At 38.6% G+C, this 15,866-nt stretch overlaps 1 protein-coding gene and 1 long non-coding RNA gene across 2 annotated transcripts; one reads left to right on the top strand and one right to left on the bottom strand.

Annotated features, from left to right (window-relative positions):
* Window positions 1-266: 266 nt before the first annotated feature.
* Window positions 267-7,907, bottom strand: nmur1a (neuromedin U receptor 1a). Its single transcript, XM_044360564.1, has 2 exons — window positions 6,868-7,907; window positions 267-1,242 (listed from the first exon to the last, which is right to left on the bottom strand). Exons 1-2 carry the CDS (start codon window positions 7,784-7,786, stop codon window positions 857-859), a joined length of 1,305 nt encoding a protein of 434 aa, XP_044216499.1. The 5' UTR covers window positions 7,787-7,907; the 3' UTR covers window positions 267-856.
* On the top strand, window positions 3,554-5,874 carry LOC122988328. The gene is made up of 4 exons (XR_006404771.1): window positions 3,554-3,592; window positions 4,494-4,659; window positions 4,756-4,871; window positions 4,956-5,874. It is a non-coding gene; the product is annotated as an uncharacterized LOC122988328 (long non-coding RNA).
* Window positions 7,908-15,866: the final 7,959 nt, after the last annotated feature.

Below are 15,866 nucleotides of genomic sequence, written 5' to 3'. Positions count from 1 at the left end.
CTAGTATACACAAACACCACAGTAATCAGTACACAGATGCTGACGGACAATCATTTCTTGATATCTGAAGAAAGCAATTTCTCACTATATTTTGCAATTATTAATCATGTGTAATTTACTGGATAATACAATATTTCATATAAATACTTTCTGTACATACAGTGTACATTATGGACCATTCTAGTAGCAATATCATGAATAAAATACATTCTCTTTTCTATCATATTTTTTGGACATTGGACCCTTTTTAATGTTGTTATTTTTTTAAAAATCTTTTTTGTGTTTTTATTACTCTCTAGTTTAACAGCTACTTTTATTTATTGATATTTTACATCATATTGTTTCACATTCTTACTGTACATGGCCAAGTTTAAGTTTTCAAGCCCTGTCTGGCTTGGACAAGCTTTAGTATTCATTGGTCCATCTGGTTTAACTCCTTTTATAAATTACACGAGTTTTGTAACCTGTATTGTCATAATTTAAATTTTCCAAGTGCTGACAAAAATATATCTTCATTTGAATGGAATTTGTACATCACACATTAGATGTCAGGGCAAACTGACTATTGACTATTCTTATGGCTATATGATCCTGCATTTCAACTTTTGTATGTGATTTGCTGACTTATGAGTAAAGTTTTCAAAACCATCATAGTAAGACTTCCACTGCAACCTGACAGCCTCAGCAGAAGACTGATTTTTTTCTGCTGTATTTTAGGTATTTAGCTGACATACCTGTTTCAAACTTGCTATTGATGAGTTGATGAATACACTGGTTCAGAGTGAGACAGTCTTTCTGAACACCATGCCATTCTAGTCTGAATATGTCATCCTGCCCTTCAAGATTTTTTTTTTTTTTAACATGAAAAACTGGTCTCATCTTTCATCCGCCCGTCTCCGTCTTCTGCCTCAGCTTCAACAATGGCGGTTCCGTTGCTGATTGGAGCATCACTCAGGGTGCTGCGGAGTGTCACCCGGGTGACACTAAGCGAGTGTTTTCTGGGAGTAATGTGATGCGGCCGATGGCACATGACTTCCTTGAACATCTCTCTAAAGCGTGTGGACATAAGGTTGTACAGGATTGGGTTGACTGCTGAGCTGAGGTAGAAAAACACTCCAGAGATGATGTGCACGTACTGGAAAATTTCCATGTGGCTGTCAGTCCAGTCATTGATGAAACTCCACATGAGGCGGTCAGTGTGAAATGGGGCCCAGCAGATTGCAAACACCACCACTAAAACAACTGGAAAATAAACAAGACAAGACAATAAGAGACCCCAGGGTAGAGGGTATTTTAATAGTAGTGCATTGATTGAAGTTGCAAACATGCTCTCTCTGCTCTCAATTAAACTGTCCCTCTGGGGCCTCTGTGTCAGTGATTTAGAGAATATCTGTCCTCGGCACACAGCCTTGGATTTACTGTACATCAGTGTTAAATTATCTTTAGATTCAGAGGCCTCACAGCCAACATTTCATATTTGTTATGTCTCTGAGGAGAATTCTAGATACAACTGTGAGTAGATGAGTGAATTCTGATTGCTGAGTGTCTACACAGTATTCAATAAATTATGCAATGTGAGGACTGAATAAGATTAGTCTTATGAGATTAGTTTGTTCTATTTAATTTCCTTTTGGTTTTCCAGGAAAGTTATTCAGTGAGTTGAGAAAATCCACATCAGTGCATGTGCAGGCAAGGAACTGAGAGCAAGTAAATCAATGTCATAGCATTATCAAGCCAAGGTAAAGATTAATACCTGCACACAGAGCATGACAGATTTTTTACCGCTACATTTGCTTTCACCTTCACCTCTGAGATACAAAAGCACATAGGCTGCCTCAATAAGGTTGCTTGGCAGTCTGTGTTAAACCCAGTTACATCTGAATGTGTCTGTTTCTGATATGAAACTGGCTAACTTTGTCTGCGTTGTTGGTGTCACCTTTAAGTATCATATCATCAATATTTATTTATATTTACAAGAAACTATTTAGCATCCGCAAAATATGTTTGTGGGAAATGTAATGCCATCTGGATTATACCCTCATATGTCTACAACATTTTCACTTTCAACATTTTTAATTGTTTAGTCCCAATGATTCATATTGGTGCAGTAACTGAATCTGGTTATGTTATTTCAGGAGCAAAGTACTGCAATAACATGCTATTGGCCTGGATCTTTAACACCTTCCAGGTCACAGTTGATTTATTTAGGGCTGTAAATGATGATTACTTTCATAGTCATCATTAGAAGTCCCCAGAGCCCAATATCATGTTTACAAAGTGCTTGTTTTGTCTGACCAAATAGTCAAGAATCCAAATACATGTACATATATACTCTTAGAAGTAAAGGTTCCAAAAAGTTTCTTCTTGAAGGGCTGAGGTTCCAACCAGAACCATTTGCTTCTTAAAAGCCCTTTTTTGAAGAAAGGGTTCTTCAAGGGTTCTTTGTAAGAGGGTTCCAGTAAGAACCCTTTCGACCCAAAGAACCCTTTTTGGAAGAAAGAGTTCTTCAAGTATTGTTGAAAGCAAGGGTATTAGAAGATCCTCACCCTCAAATATTCAAATGTTTATCCATGTTTCAGATAGTATTTTTAAATGTAGCTGTATCTGGAATCCCTTTAATCAATTAATTTTATTTGTGTTCTGCGGTGTCTTTCTTTACCATCATTTCATGCCATACAATAGTTAATAGTTGAACAGACACTATGTTTATTGGTTAGTCCCTTTAACGTGAGATACACTGTGTATAGGTGTTGTAGGCTGTGGAGAGACCATAGAGATAAGGGTTGAGTTGGGGGGCATTTGTCTGTTGAAGATCTTTCTTGATATTGTTTTTTTGATCATTTCTAATTTATGATGTACAACACTTAACTGGAGCTTTTATGAAGAGTGGCTAACAGTGCATATGTATAATGTAGCTACATGATGTGCTCTGTGGTAGGAAGATCATGTCTTCAACCCTCAGTCTTCAAAATAGCACTGCTGTGCTCTTACCGACTGAGCCACCATGTTAGTGTTGTTTTGACCATTGTAACTACAGTCTCTGGAGGGAGGAGTTCATCAGCCAAAAAAATTGCCCTGAATTTATATACATTTTGGAGAGTAGACAGTTGACCCTCCTTACCTATTTTTCATTTGTTACGGATGGTGGGAGGGCTGTGGGGATGGAGGACTACAGTGTGAAGGGGTGTTGGAGCCATGAATTGCACTCCAGTCTCCCAGGTGAAAGGCTGGGGTTTGGTGTGTGGGGCCTGGGAGCTGGCTGCCACGTTGGGGTGGGTATGGGGGAGCTGAGAGCTCCTACGGATTGCAACACATAGTCTGCCCTTCTTTACAAAACAGGTGTGACATATCAGTAGTGACACATTGTGTGATCACCCGTGTATGGATTGATACTAGAAGCTGGATTGAAGTGACAGAGGATCAGAAACTTCAGAGATCAAGGTAAGCTAAATGTAATATCTCATTTCAGCAAGCTTTACTCTAACTAAGGACTTTTATGGTGAACAATGGACAATTTTAATGCTAGCATCTCTTTCTTGTTTTTTTTTTTTTTAAATGATTTACACAGCGTGGACAAAAAATGACTTTTCTGGTGAGATGTTTTTGTGCATTATCAATGTCCACGTTGTCCTATTGTCCTGTCATCAAAGTGAAATCAATTTTGTCTTTGAATATGGCGAAATGGATGCCCCAGTAAATATACAAAAATATCATCACTCTGAAATGACCTAACCCAGAAGCACAGCACCACAATCCAACAGGAAAACTCTGAAGTTCAGAGAATCATTGAAGAAGGCCACATGGAGACTGCTCCCTCTTTTTCAGAGAAGCTAGCATAAATGAAAACAAATATTAAAAGAGATCTCATCTCTTTCTTTCTAAAGTGTCAGGAAGGTCACACATTATCTCAAGTGGTCCAAACAAGTGTTGCTAAAGATGTTGGGGAGCTTTTCATTATTTCAGTGAGCAATAATATCAAGATCTGATAAAAATCTGTCTGGAGGAAAAGACAGAACAAAACCTCAATATCCTTTTGGAGGACAATATATTTGATGTGTGTTTTCAGGACATTAATAGTAAATTTAAGTTCTACCAGTACTGCATAAATGAATTTGGCCTTGTTGAGCCAACTCAGTATCTGCTTGGACATAATTCATGTGGCAAGAAGGAATCCTTCCAGTATATTACAATGCTGAAAGTTCTGCATACCGTTCTTACCAGAACTGACACTAAGAATCATGTTTTAGGGGATACTAGGGTGTCTACAGGAGGCATTCTAAGCAACTTTCATGATGGATCTATTTTGAAGAATCACCATTTTTTCAGTTTCTCAGAAAAACAATTGCAAATACAGTTGTACACCAATGAATTTGAGGTTTTGAATTTGTTTGGGGTCTAAGAAGTTGAAAGACATACATTTGATTAAATGTATATTTATGATAATTTATGATAATCAAGTATTTGGAGCTAATACTTTTTGTTCCTCCTTTCAGCTTCTGTGGGAGATGAAGGAGCAATTCCTTGTAGATGCTGATTGCAAAATGGTCACAGAGCTGAATCAAATGGCAACAAAAATTGTTCAAAGAGCATCACTGTGTGACCTAAAGGAACGCTGCCAGAGAGCAATCAGTGACTGCCTGGATGATTCCGTAAGACAAGGTATCTATGTTTTTAATCACAAAGCCACAATCTGTATTTCTGAAAACACCTAAACATCAGCCAAAAAAATATTACAAAATAATTTGATTTCCTCAGGACTCATTCAGGATGCAGCAATTTTACTGCTGCCTTCCATTTTCAGAGAGGACTCGTCCTTTCTGTACACTGCACAGGAAGTAAATACTTCAGCTCAGGAATAGGCGTTATCCACAGTATGCCAACATTGATTGCTGTTACCATAATTTTGTATTCACAGCAAGTTTTACTTTGTTTTACTTACTGATTGTGTTGCATAGGAGCCAAATGTGCGTACTCCAGCAATCATGCTCCATAACACAGAGGAGGGAAACCCTTTGCAGGCACACAGGATAGCCCTATACCTGGATGGTATGTAAGTTTTGACTGAGGACAGTGGCATGAATATATCATATGCCACAAGTGCATTAATGTCACTCTATTTTGTTTTTGGAGTCCAGTACCCAAAAAAACTGACAAAAACTCTCATTTTCATCAAAAGATTTGTTTTGGGTATCAAGGACCACAGTGCTGTACCAATTTCAGTGAAGAGACTGTGCAACTGTGTGGATAGTAGTAAATAGACTAGTCTATGTTGCAGCATGTTATGCTTTTTTATTTTGCTTTTGTGATAAATGTGAGTTTAGTTCGAATGGAATGGTCAAATTGCTGCTGCTAAATACTTTCACCTGATTGTGTGCTAGTGGAGGCTCTTAGTGGAGGATTTGGAGGACAGGCTTATTCAATCTGTTCCACTGTCACCATTATTATGTGCCCATACAACGATTGCTCTCCTTGGACCATGCATTACTTTGTTGTTTGTAGATGGCTTACTGCTTCATCTGGTGTAGTAAGTGTACCTTGGATTGATGCTACTAACTCTTTTTTTCTCTTCCTTCTCTGCTATGTCACCATTGCTGGAGATTACATGAATTCACCTGCTGAGGACAGTCTGATGCATTGCTGATTCTTGAGTCCTATGCTCACTTTTGATATGTTCCCCTGGGGACCTACACAGCCTCTCTGTTCTGTTGCCTAATCCTCAGAGAGTCTCCCTCTTCATCCATCATTGTTCCAAGATTTTTAAATACATTTTTTTCTCATTAAAAGTTGTTTGAATGTTTTCTCAATGCCAACATTGTAAACATCAGTAATTGTTACATAAATTGTTAAAATGATGGATGACCACAATAAACAATATATGGGATTCAATTTTTTTTGCCTGATCTGTAGAATACAATATGGTTCTTCATAGTACATTCAGCAGAAGACAAGAGGGTACTGGCTGAAACCCTTGAAATATGAAAGGATTCTTGGTGGAACTCCCTGGGTGGGTTCTAGATGAAACCCTTAGAAGATTAAAAGGTTCTGGATAGAACCCCCAGTGAGGGTTCTGGGTGAAACCATTACACCATAGAAGGGTTCTCTGTGGAACCTCTCAGAGGGGGTTCTGGGTGGAACCTTTCATGGACGGTTCTACGTATAACCCTTTATGTTGGGTTCTAGGTAGAACCCTTTGAAAGGGTCCCAGGTGAAACCTTTATAAAAAGGTTTTTCCAGGAACCCTATATGGCTCTATTCAGCAACTTTATTTCTAAGAGCGTATATACATATTTAATATATATATATTAAATTTACAAGAATGTAAAATAGAGAAGAACATCAAACCCCACATTGCATTCCTGCTTTATAAATTGCTTAAAATTAAAATAATAATCAATTATAAAAATTGTTTACTATTCATTTTCTCTTGAGAAACAGTTTAATCAAAAGTAGTTTCAGTGTTCAATGTATTTGAACTCTGCCGTCTACACTAACTGACCATTTCCTGCTGCTGGCCTTACTATTGTGCTTCTTGTGAGGGATTTGCTGTGTCTGAAAGAAAATAAAAGGGAGGCAGCACCTCCAGCTACCTAGCGCAAACTGGATCGAGTCATCATCTTCCATTTATTTTATATCAGACACAGCAAATCCCTCATGAGTACTGCAAGATTACAGATAGCAGAGATAAGTTCTAAGATGCACCACAATGAATGTCCCCATTGGATTTTTAAAATTCTTAAATATTGGTATCAGCTTCAGCCTATCAATCGGGCTCTACTTGTTACATGAAAAGGTGGTAACAGATGCTGCTCTGAGATTAAAGATTTAAAGATTAAAGTTGACAAATCTTTGTAGTGATTTGATACTCACACAACATTTTAGTGACCTGACGTCGGCGAGCCTTCTGCTGCTGTGTACGGATGTTACAGAAGCTATCCTGACCAAAGCCCGACTTTGCTTCCAGTGCCTGATGCATCTTTTCCCGCTTCAGCTGTAGCCCAATGAGCATGTAGAGCGCGCTGATGGTGAGCATGGGCATAATGAAAAATAGCAAGGTGGTCACTTGGATGGTCAGGTTGTATATCCAGCGTGGTTTCACCAATGTACAGATTGCCGAGTCAGGGATCTCCACATTTATGTTCATGCCAGGGCTGGAGGAGCGACTGTAAAGGGTGGCGATCCCATGCAGACTTGTGTTGGGAACAGCACACAACACCGACACACCCCACACCGTCAGGATGACCCGCTTGGCATGGGTGCGCGTCACAACGTACTTTGCACGCAGTGGATGCACCACAGCGATGTAGCGCTCCACACTCAGTGCCGTCACGTTGAGGATGGATGCCAAGCAGACTGTCTCAAATAGAAAGGTTTTAAAGTAGCAGCCTCCCTTCCCCAGAAGGAAAGGGTAGTTCTGCCACAGCTCATACAGCTCTAATGGCATGCCAAGCAGCAGTACTAGCAGGTCTGACACTGCCAGGCTGAACAGGTAGTAGTTTGTTGGCGTCCACATCACTTTGTTGCGTGCAATGACAGTGCATGTCAGCACATTCCCCACCACACCTATCATGAAGATGATCAGGTAGATGAGGCAGACAGGGAGGAACACAGATGAACGACGAGGCCCCAGGTATTTCTCGAGATACCCTTCCTCCGTCAAACATGCATCTTCCAGATCGATGTGGCTGCCATTCATGCCTGAGGTGAGATTGAAACACTTTTCCCCTGGGAGACAACCCCACTCTTCTTTTTTAGTAATTAGATCAAAAGAGCAGTTATAAATTGACATCTTGCTGAAGTAGTCAAACTCGCTCTAGGAAAAATGAGATGAAACAGCCATCAGCATTAAATTACATTTAAATGACAAAGGTTTTTAAAAAGGCTCACATGAGATTAAGGACTCTGGTCAGTAATGACATACATACAAAACAGATTTCTAAGTAAAGCTGAACAGGAATCAAAATTGTGTTGATCAGAACAAATGTGCATGAGTAAATACAAATGAGGAAGGAGTTGTGTCACATCTTAAGATTCATTTCTCTCCACCATGTTTCCAGACCAATTCCCCAAACTCTGAATTAGATTAGCTCTGACTGCTGTTTCTGCCAATGAGTTTTGAATTCACTCCTGACAGTGAACAGAAGACTGAGTGATTCCTGCCCTTCAGGTGTTCTTTAAGCTAATTTGCAAAATAACATCAAAAACATTGTCTTGCTGATGCCAGCCACTACTTTGTAAAATGTAGTCAACCAGTCTACTCTGCAGTGATAACAGATATAGAAGGAGACCTAAGACTGAATCTGAGTCTGAATTTTATAGTTTAAGGCTGGTGTTATTCTATCTTGTGCGCCCCAAGTCCATTTATTGCTGCCGAGGATGTTAATCTTTAAAGCTGCTCTAATCAATATTTTTATACTAACAATTGATGAAATTACTATGTTTAATAAGAAAGGAGTTGCTCATGGGGATAAACCCACAAAGAATTATCACCAATTCTGCAATTTCCTTCAGCTCTTTGGAGTTTTTTAAACTCTTTATGCTCATTATTTTGGTTTTACTGTTAATTCAGCGAAAAAGCTTTCATGAACGCTCTGTTATTACCTTCTCAGCACTAAATAATAGACAAAGATAGCGATTATCTGGTGAACAGAGTGGAGCATGTAGTAGCTCAAGGGCCATTAGTTGAGGCCAAAACAGAGCTAAAAAACGGAGTATTGGACATACATTCATCAGTTGGCCAGAAACATGACTCAAAATGAATGCTAATGTTGCTCTGTATCTGGACTCTTTATATTTATATTATGACTTTAGAAGTTGATAATATATCGGTGTTGTATTTACAGCTTAGTGTGCTGCAACAAAGTGACTAAACAATCTATTAATTCAGGTTTAAAAATGGGTCACAAATATATAGTTCCAAAAAAAGTAATTTCCTAAAACAACTGGGAACTGTAGCTTTTAGCAGATATTACTTAAACAGGAGTAAGTTTTGCGTTTGTTGAGGACTACTTTGTATATTAGCTGTGGATTAAAACACATTTGGCTATATGGCTACAGGATGTGGGATTGAGTGAAAATAAATTACAGTGCTGTGTTCATAGTAACATTGGAACATTGACTCTGTTCCAAATTGCTTTCCTATGAATCAAGGCAATGAAGTATTCTACATCCCTACCATCATCCATAAGAGAAAATCCCATCCAAATAGAAACCAACGGAATATGCAGAACCTGAATCCTGTGAAGGTTACACCTGTTTTTAACAGCAATACCTGCCTTAAAATAGGCTTTATTAATATTACATCATTAGGCTCCAAAGCGCTTTTAATTCATGATCAAATATTGAAACACAATTTGATATTTTTGGACTCTGTGAAACCTGGTTATCCGCAGATCATGTACTGCTTCTGGCTGAAGCATCACCGCCTAACATTCTATACTCCTATATCACTCGTGCCAAAATGGTGGCAGGGTAGCACTAATCTATGGCTCCAATTACTATTTTCATCCCAGAACTAACATTTGCTGCTCATCATTTGAGGTGCTTTTAATGTCCTTCTCTCCACCCTCACCTAACACAAACACCCTGTCTTTCTACATTGCTGTCCTGTATCATCACCCTGGAGCCTACTAACAATTTCTGGATGAATTTTCGGAGTGTATCTTGGATCTTGTGACTCGTGCCGACCACATCATTATAATCAGCGATTTTAATATTCATTTTAATAACACATCCAATGCACTAAACCGAGCCTTCACAACATTCATTGATACATCTGGTTTTACTCAGGCTGTCTCTGAACCCACACACCACAACGGTCACACCATCAATCAACTTTTACACCATGGTCTTTCTGTCACTGACCTTTCAGTCTCCTCCTCTGCTCCATTATTATCTGATCACCCTCTGATTCAATTTTAATGTTCATATGCCACTCATTTCTCAATATCGCTGGCCTTCCACAAAGAGCTGCGTTATTAATAAATCAGCCAGAGGAGCTCTAGAATCATGCTATCCCGATGCTCTCAAAAAATGAATAATTGAAGTGGTTCTCTGGATAGCTTAACAAATAAACTAAATAGCACCTTACTAGGTGTGCTCAACTCCATAGCACCCCTTCAGGTTATAAAATGCTGGTCACCCCACTTTACCCCATGGTTCAATGATTCTACTCGGGCACTCAAACAATCATGCAGAAATTTGGAGAAAAATGGCACAATACAACATAATAAGTATTTCACCAGGCCTGGAATGAATCACTGTTTGAATACAAAATATGCCCTCCGGCAAGCTAAATCTAATTATTACTTTTATTAATTATTAGATTCGATCTCTAACAACAGACACAACACCAGATTCCTACTCAACACCATGGATAAGCTCACTAAAACAACCCTGCCCACACCGGTGTCCTGCTTTACAGGACACCTTACTGGTAAGGCTGTGCCCCTCTTTTCTCATCCCTCCCACCCTCTACTTCTTTCTCATACTGATTACTGAACCATCAGCCACCTTTTTCAGTTTGATTCAGTTGATTCAAAAACTCTCTCTCAAATTGTCACTAGCTCCAAACCGATCACATGTTCTAGATCCCATCCCTGGCAACCTCATTAAATACTTGTTCACTGTAATACGAAACCCTCTTCTTGACATCATCAATAAATCCCTCAGTTCTGGTATCGTTCCCACTGTTTTTAAAACAGCTGTGGTTACACCATTATGAAAAAGACCCAACCTTGACCCACAAACTCCAAACAATCATAGGTTGATCTCAAATCTCCCATTCATGTCCAAACTGTTAGAAAAGGTGGTTGCCTGTCAACTCACTGCCCATCTATCCAGTAATAAGCTTTTTGATGAGTTTCAGTCCAGTTTCAGACCCAAACACTCTGACACTGTGGACCATGACACCCTCCCACAATGTCTTGAGAACCTTATTGGTCTCAAGGGGCTGGCACTCTCTTGGTTTTGTTCATACCTGAGTAATAGAACACAAAGCGTTACATACAGTAGTATTATGTCTTCCTGCTCTAAGATCAAATATGGTGTCCCACAGGGATCGGTACTCAGTCCACTTCTGTTTTGTGTTTACCTGTTGCCCTTGGGTCACATTTTCAAAAAACACAACATAATGTATCGTACTCTTACATATGTTCGAGTTTGTCAGAAGTCCATCACTAGATGTGCAATCATTTCCTGCACTTGAATACACACAAGACCGAAATGCTGCTTGCTGGTCCAGCTACATTCACATCGCTTTTTACAGACTTTTACATTAATCTTGATGGCTGCACAATTTCTCAGACCCATATAGTTAAGAATCTGGGAATAATATTTGATCCATCTCTTACATTTGCCACATATCAAGTATATAACATAAACTTCCTTCTCCCTCCTTGGTAAAATAGCCCAAATATGCCCCATTTTATCAACTTCAGACACTGAAATCCTCATGTATGCCTTCATAACATACAATACTACAATAGACAACAGTAATGCACTTTTCTCTGGCCTACCTAAGACAGTAATGAAAGGTCTTCAACTGGTCTAGGATCCTCCTTTTTGCCCATAAGGCTTTAAATGGATTGGCTCCTTCATATATCTCCAGCTTATTGCTCTGTATATTCCATCATGTCCTTTACGTTCCCTTGGTGCCAGCTACCTAATCGTTCCTCGATTCAATAAGAACACTTTTGGTGGTTGAGCCTTTGCCGACCAAGCTCCACTTCTCTGGAATAATCTACCACTGCACATTGAGGAGGCAAGCTCTGTTGATACTTTCAAATCTGAAAACTGAAAACTTAAAACACATCTTTTTTTTTTGTTTACCCTGACCTTTCCTAATTCCACCGGCTAGGGGCCCAAACTGCTAACTGTTTTCCTCCTTGACATGTAGCTACCCCAACCCTGTTAGGGTTATATGATCTCTGTTTTAAAATGATTTACCTAAACCTTGTTATACTAACATTACTACCTGTGTATGTGTGTGTGAGTGTGTGTGCACTTTTATATGTAATATTGTGCGCTTCTTTTTTCTGTTGTCCTTTTTATTGACTTGTGAAGTGTACAGAGACTCTCTGAGTGATGTGCACTTTAAACTGAAGTTGAAGTTAAAGTTGAAAGGAACATGTCACCCAGTGTGGCTCATTGATGTATTTTTATTAGCTTTTGGGCAACAACGGAGCTCTATGGCAGAGGGGGAAAAGGTATATCAGACTTTGGATACACAAGCAATTCTTGTTAGTAGGATCAATTCATCGTTGGTTCTGGTCTTTTCATGGAATGTGTTGACAATAAGAGGAATATAAAATACTGCCATTTAGTATTTCTTTGAACTGTCCAATAAGTGGAAATGTTTGGCAGGAGCACAGTGAAATGAGGTCAATATACTGGGGGAGGCTTTGGAACAAGAGCATTCATAAAGACTACAATAAAAGTTCTTCTGTGGTATTCTTATTATTCCCATTATCTTGACCTCGATGGGGGCTCCATTAGCTGTGTGGCTAAGTACATCATGAATGACACTGTAGCTGTTTAGATACTGTTTCTCAATAGGTAGATTCTTTCTATTAACTGTACTGTATTGTACTGCACTGTACTGTATATACTCACAGCACTGAGTCACTAAAGTGGCCCAAGATGGTGGGAGAAATAATATTATTTACCCTGTGTCACATCTTCACACAATGTGTCAGCTTCATTTTTCAGTTACAGATTGACTTATATTTTAATCAATACAGCTGTCTACACAGACTCAAGTTTTGATCAGGTTTTACATGTGCGACCATGACCCTAGCATATTTTAATGTCTCCAGTCCATTTGCTTCCATTTTATGCATGTAATTACAGTGATTGTGTATTGGACTCTTAGCACTGCCAAAACCCGGGTGACCTACGCTCAGTACTGTGCCTGAATGGATCTTGGGTAGACATATGGAGGACTGAAGCTGCTGCTTGCACTCTGCTAATGTGCTGCTTTTACTACACCGGCAGTGTTGACACTGTGTAAAAGCAGCTCCACTGTGTATTGCTCAAAGGCACCTCAAAAATGATAACAAGGGAGTGCAAGCGCTGCTCCTCTACCTCCCCTACCAGATTTATCCTGCTAGTCCAGGGATCAAACCAGTGACCTTTCTGTAATGTGTAGGCTACCGTTTGTGCATTACAGGATGAAGGACAAATCAGCAGATTCTCACTGCCAGCAGTATGTCCTTGAGAAGTACTGTACCTGCTGTTCAAAGGGCCAAACATTAGAAAGCAGTGACTCATTATATATGAAATCTTTGGAGGCTTTTGAAGTATCAGTTGAGGGAAAGTAATTTGCTAATAATTATATTCCTGGGTGAAGGACTTTACTGCAACTTGGACAACATGAAAGTTAAGAAAATCTGTCACATTGATAATTCCAACATTAACTGTTTGCATGTAAAGGATTTTTGATATTCACTGGTTTGTAAGTTCATTACATAAAGGAACTTTGAATATGATTTATAGAGGATCTTCTGGGAAGGATTTAAAAGGGTGGTTGTTGCTAGAGTTCAGTATGATATTAGCAAAAAAAAATTCCCAAGCCCTTTCACACCCGAGTTGAAACATTGAAAACTGGTCAATCAGCTGAATGTTAATTTCTGACTTGGAAAATGTAACAATATTTACATTAGGAAAATGATAGGAAAACTCTTTTCACATATGAATGACAGTCGATGATAAGCAGGAAAACATTACAATGTTTTTTCCATACATTTACATAGATCAGTCAGAGGTCTGTTCTGTCTTCGGTAGAGTGTTATTGTATTATGGATTTCATCAGGATGCATTTAGAGTCTGTTGACTAAAGCCTTCAATCTAGACAGAAAATGAGCTTGAAACACAATCAGCAGTAAGGCATGTTGTCAGTGTACTGCAACAGCACATCCACTGCATTACAACAACAAACTGCATACAGAACCATCCCCCTGTGGCTTTAGAGTGTAGCCACTACTGTGCCATAAATTGTTTTCACTAGTGAAAAGGATTTGCATCCTATAGCCCCTGATGTCCCTGAAAGGGGGTCAGTCCAATGAGCTAAATAATTATTTACCTCTAAACTATCATGTCTAGCTAAAGTGTTAGAGATACTGGTAAATTATCAGTGCTTTATCTCAACACTCAACACATTTTAAAATGGTATCAATCAGGTTTTAGACCTGAGCATAGCACTGTGATGGCAGCATTGAAAGTCTTTAATGATGTTGCTAGTGCGTTAGATAACAAGCACAATTGTGTCACTCTTTTTTAGTGATTTATCTGAGGCTTTTCATACTGTTGATCATCAAACTTTTGAAATGCCTGGAATCTATTGGATTTGATGAAGTCATGCAATTGGTTTGCAAATTATCTCAGTGGTAGAACACAAGCTGTTGTGGCTGATGGCAATCAGTCCAGATTTGTGAGTGTTAACAAAGGTGTGCCGCAGGGTTCTATTCTAGGACCACTTCTATTCACAATTTTTATAGATGACTTGGGGAAAATGTTAGAAACAGTATAATTCACCGGTACGTGGATGCTATCCTCTATACAACAGCGCCCTCTGCTGCTTAGGCAGTTCGAAACTTGCATTTTCATTTCTGTGCTATACAGCAAATTTTAATTGATCATTAATTACTTTTAAACTCTAAAACAACATGCCTGCTGTTTTCTAGAAAAATGACTAACAGTTCCACTGAAATGAATATTACTACCCTTAATGGGACACTTATTGAAAGAGTATTCTTTTATAAATGCCTTGGTTTCTGGCTTGATGTCAAGCTGTGCTTCAAAAAAAATATTAATGAAATGACTAAGTCCTTAAAAGCAAAGCTTGGATTCCTTTATAGAAATAAGGCATGTATTACCCAGAATTGCAGAAAGCAAATTGTTTAGTCAACCTTTTTATCTGTTATTGACTATGGCGATGTAATTTATATGCACTCTCCCACCTCTGCTCTTAAACCTCTTGATGCAGTCTGTCATTCTGCCCTTAGGTTCATAACTGGGGATGGCTTTAGAACACATCGTTGTAAACTATATGAGAAAGGTGGGTGGCAGTTGTTGGCAGTGAGAAGAGAACGGCACTGCATTCTATTTATTTACAAAGCACTTGGCAAACTTCCTGGGTATCCACATGTCTTTTTAACTATAGATCATGTCACACTGCACTAGGTCCCAAGACTATTTGGTCCTTGAAAATCATCATGTTAGTAGTGAGATTGGGAAACTGGCTTTTAAATACTATGCTCCACACAAGTGGAACAATCTGCAGAAGCTTAATCAATTTAAATCTCTCTTGGCTTACATAGAGCAATGTGTATGCATGTGTTTTCTTTGAATTGATGTTGTCCCTTATGTTGATGTCTTTGGCCTGTTTGTTGTATAATCTGTTGAACTATACTGCAACTTTCATGTGCTTTAATTGTTTTTATATGTACTTTTATTGTGTTATTGTTCTTGTATGTGATTTGTTGATGATATATACTGTCACTTTCGTGTGCTTTTGTTGTTTTTATATGTGCTGTAATGAGGGTGTCCTTGTAAAAGAGAGCTTGCTCTCAATGGGTCTGCCTGTCTAAAAAAAAAAAAGTAAAATAATAATAATAATAATAATAATAATAATAATAATAATAATAATAATAATAATAATAATAATAATAATAATATCCATCAAGCCAATTGGTACTTGCTCATCATATGCACAGGAGGCTGAAATATTATAAAAAATGTACTATATTAGCATCTTATGCAGATAGAAACCTCAGAGACAAGCTTGGATGCCAGAGAATACTGGGATGCAAGAGCACATTAGTATTCTGGCCAGACCATATTCCAAAGAATAACATAGCATGCTATGTAAA

The sequence above is a fragment of the Thunnus albacares genome, chromosome 9 (genome assembly GCF_914725855.1).
Source record: "Thunnus albacares chromosome 9, fThuAlb1.1, whole genome shotgun sequence".
Lineage (NCBI taxonomy): Eukaryota > Metazoa > Chordata > Actinopteri > Scombriformes > Scombridae > Thunnus > Thunnus albacares.
This window is presented reverse-complemented; position numbering and strand designations above follow the sequence as displayed.

Bases quoted from the DNA above. Each gene is read 5' to 3' on its own strand.
- nmur1a (XM_044360564.1), bottom strand. From the start codon at position 7,786: ATGTCAATTTATAACTGCTCTTTTGATCTAATTACTAAAAAAGAAGAG. The intron at 1,243-6,867 runs GTGAGTATCAAA...TTTATTTTCCAG, and splicing joins TCAGGTCACTAAAATGTTGT to TTGTTTTAGTGGTGGTGTTT.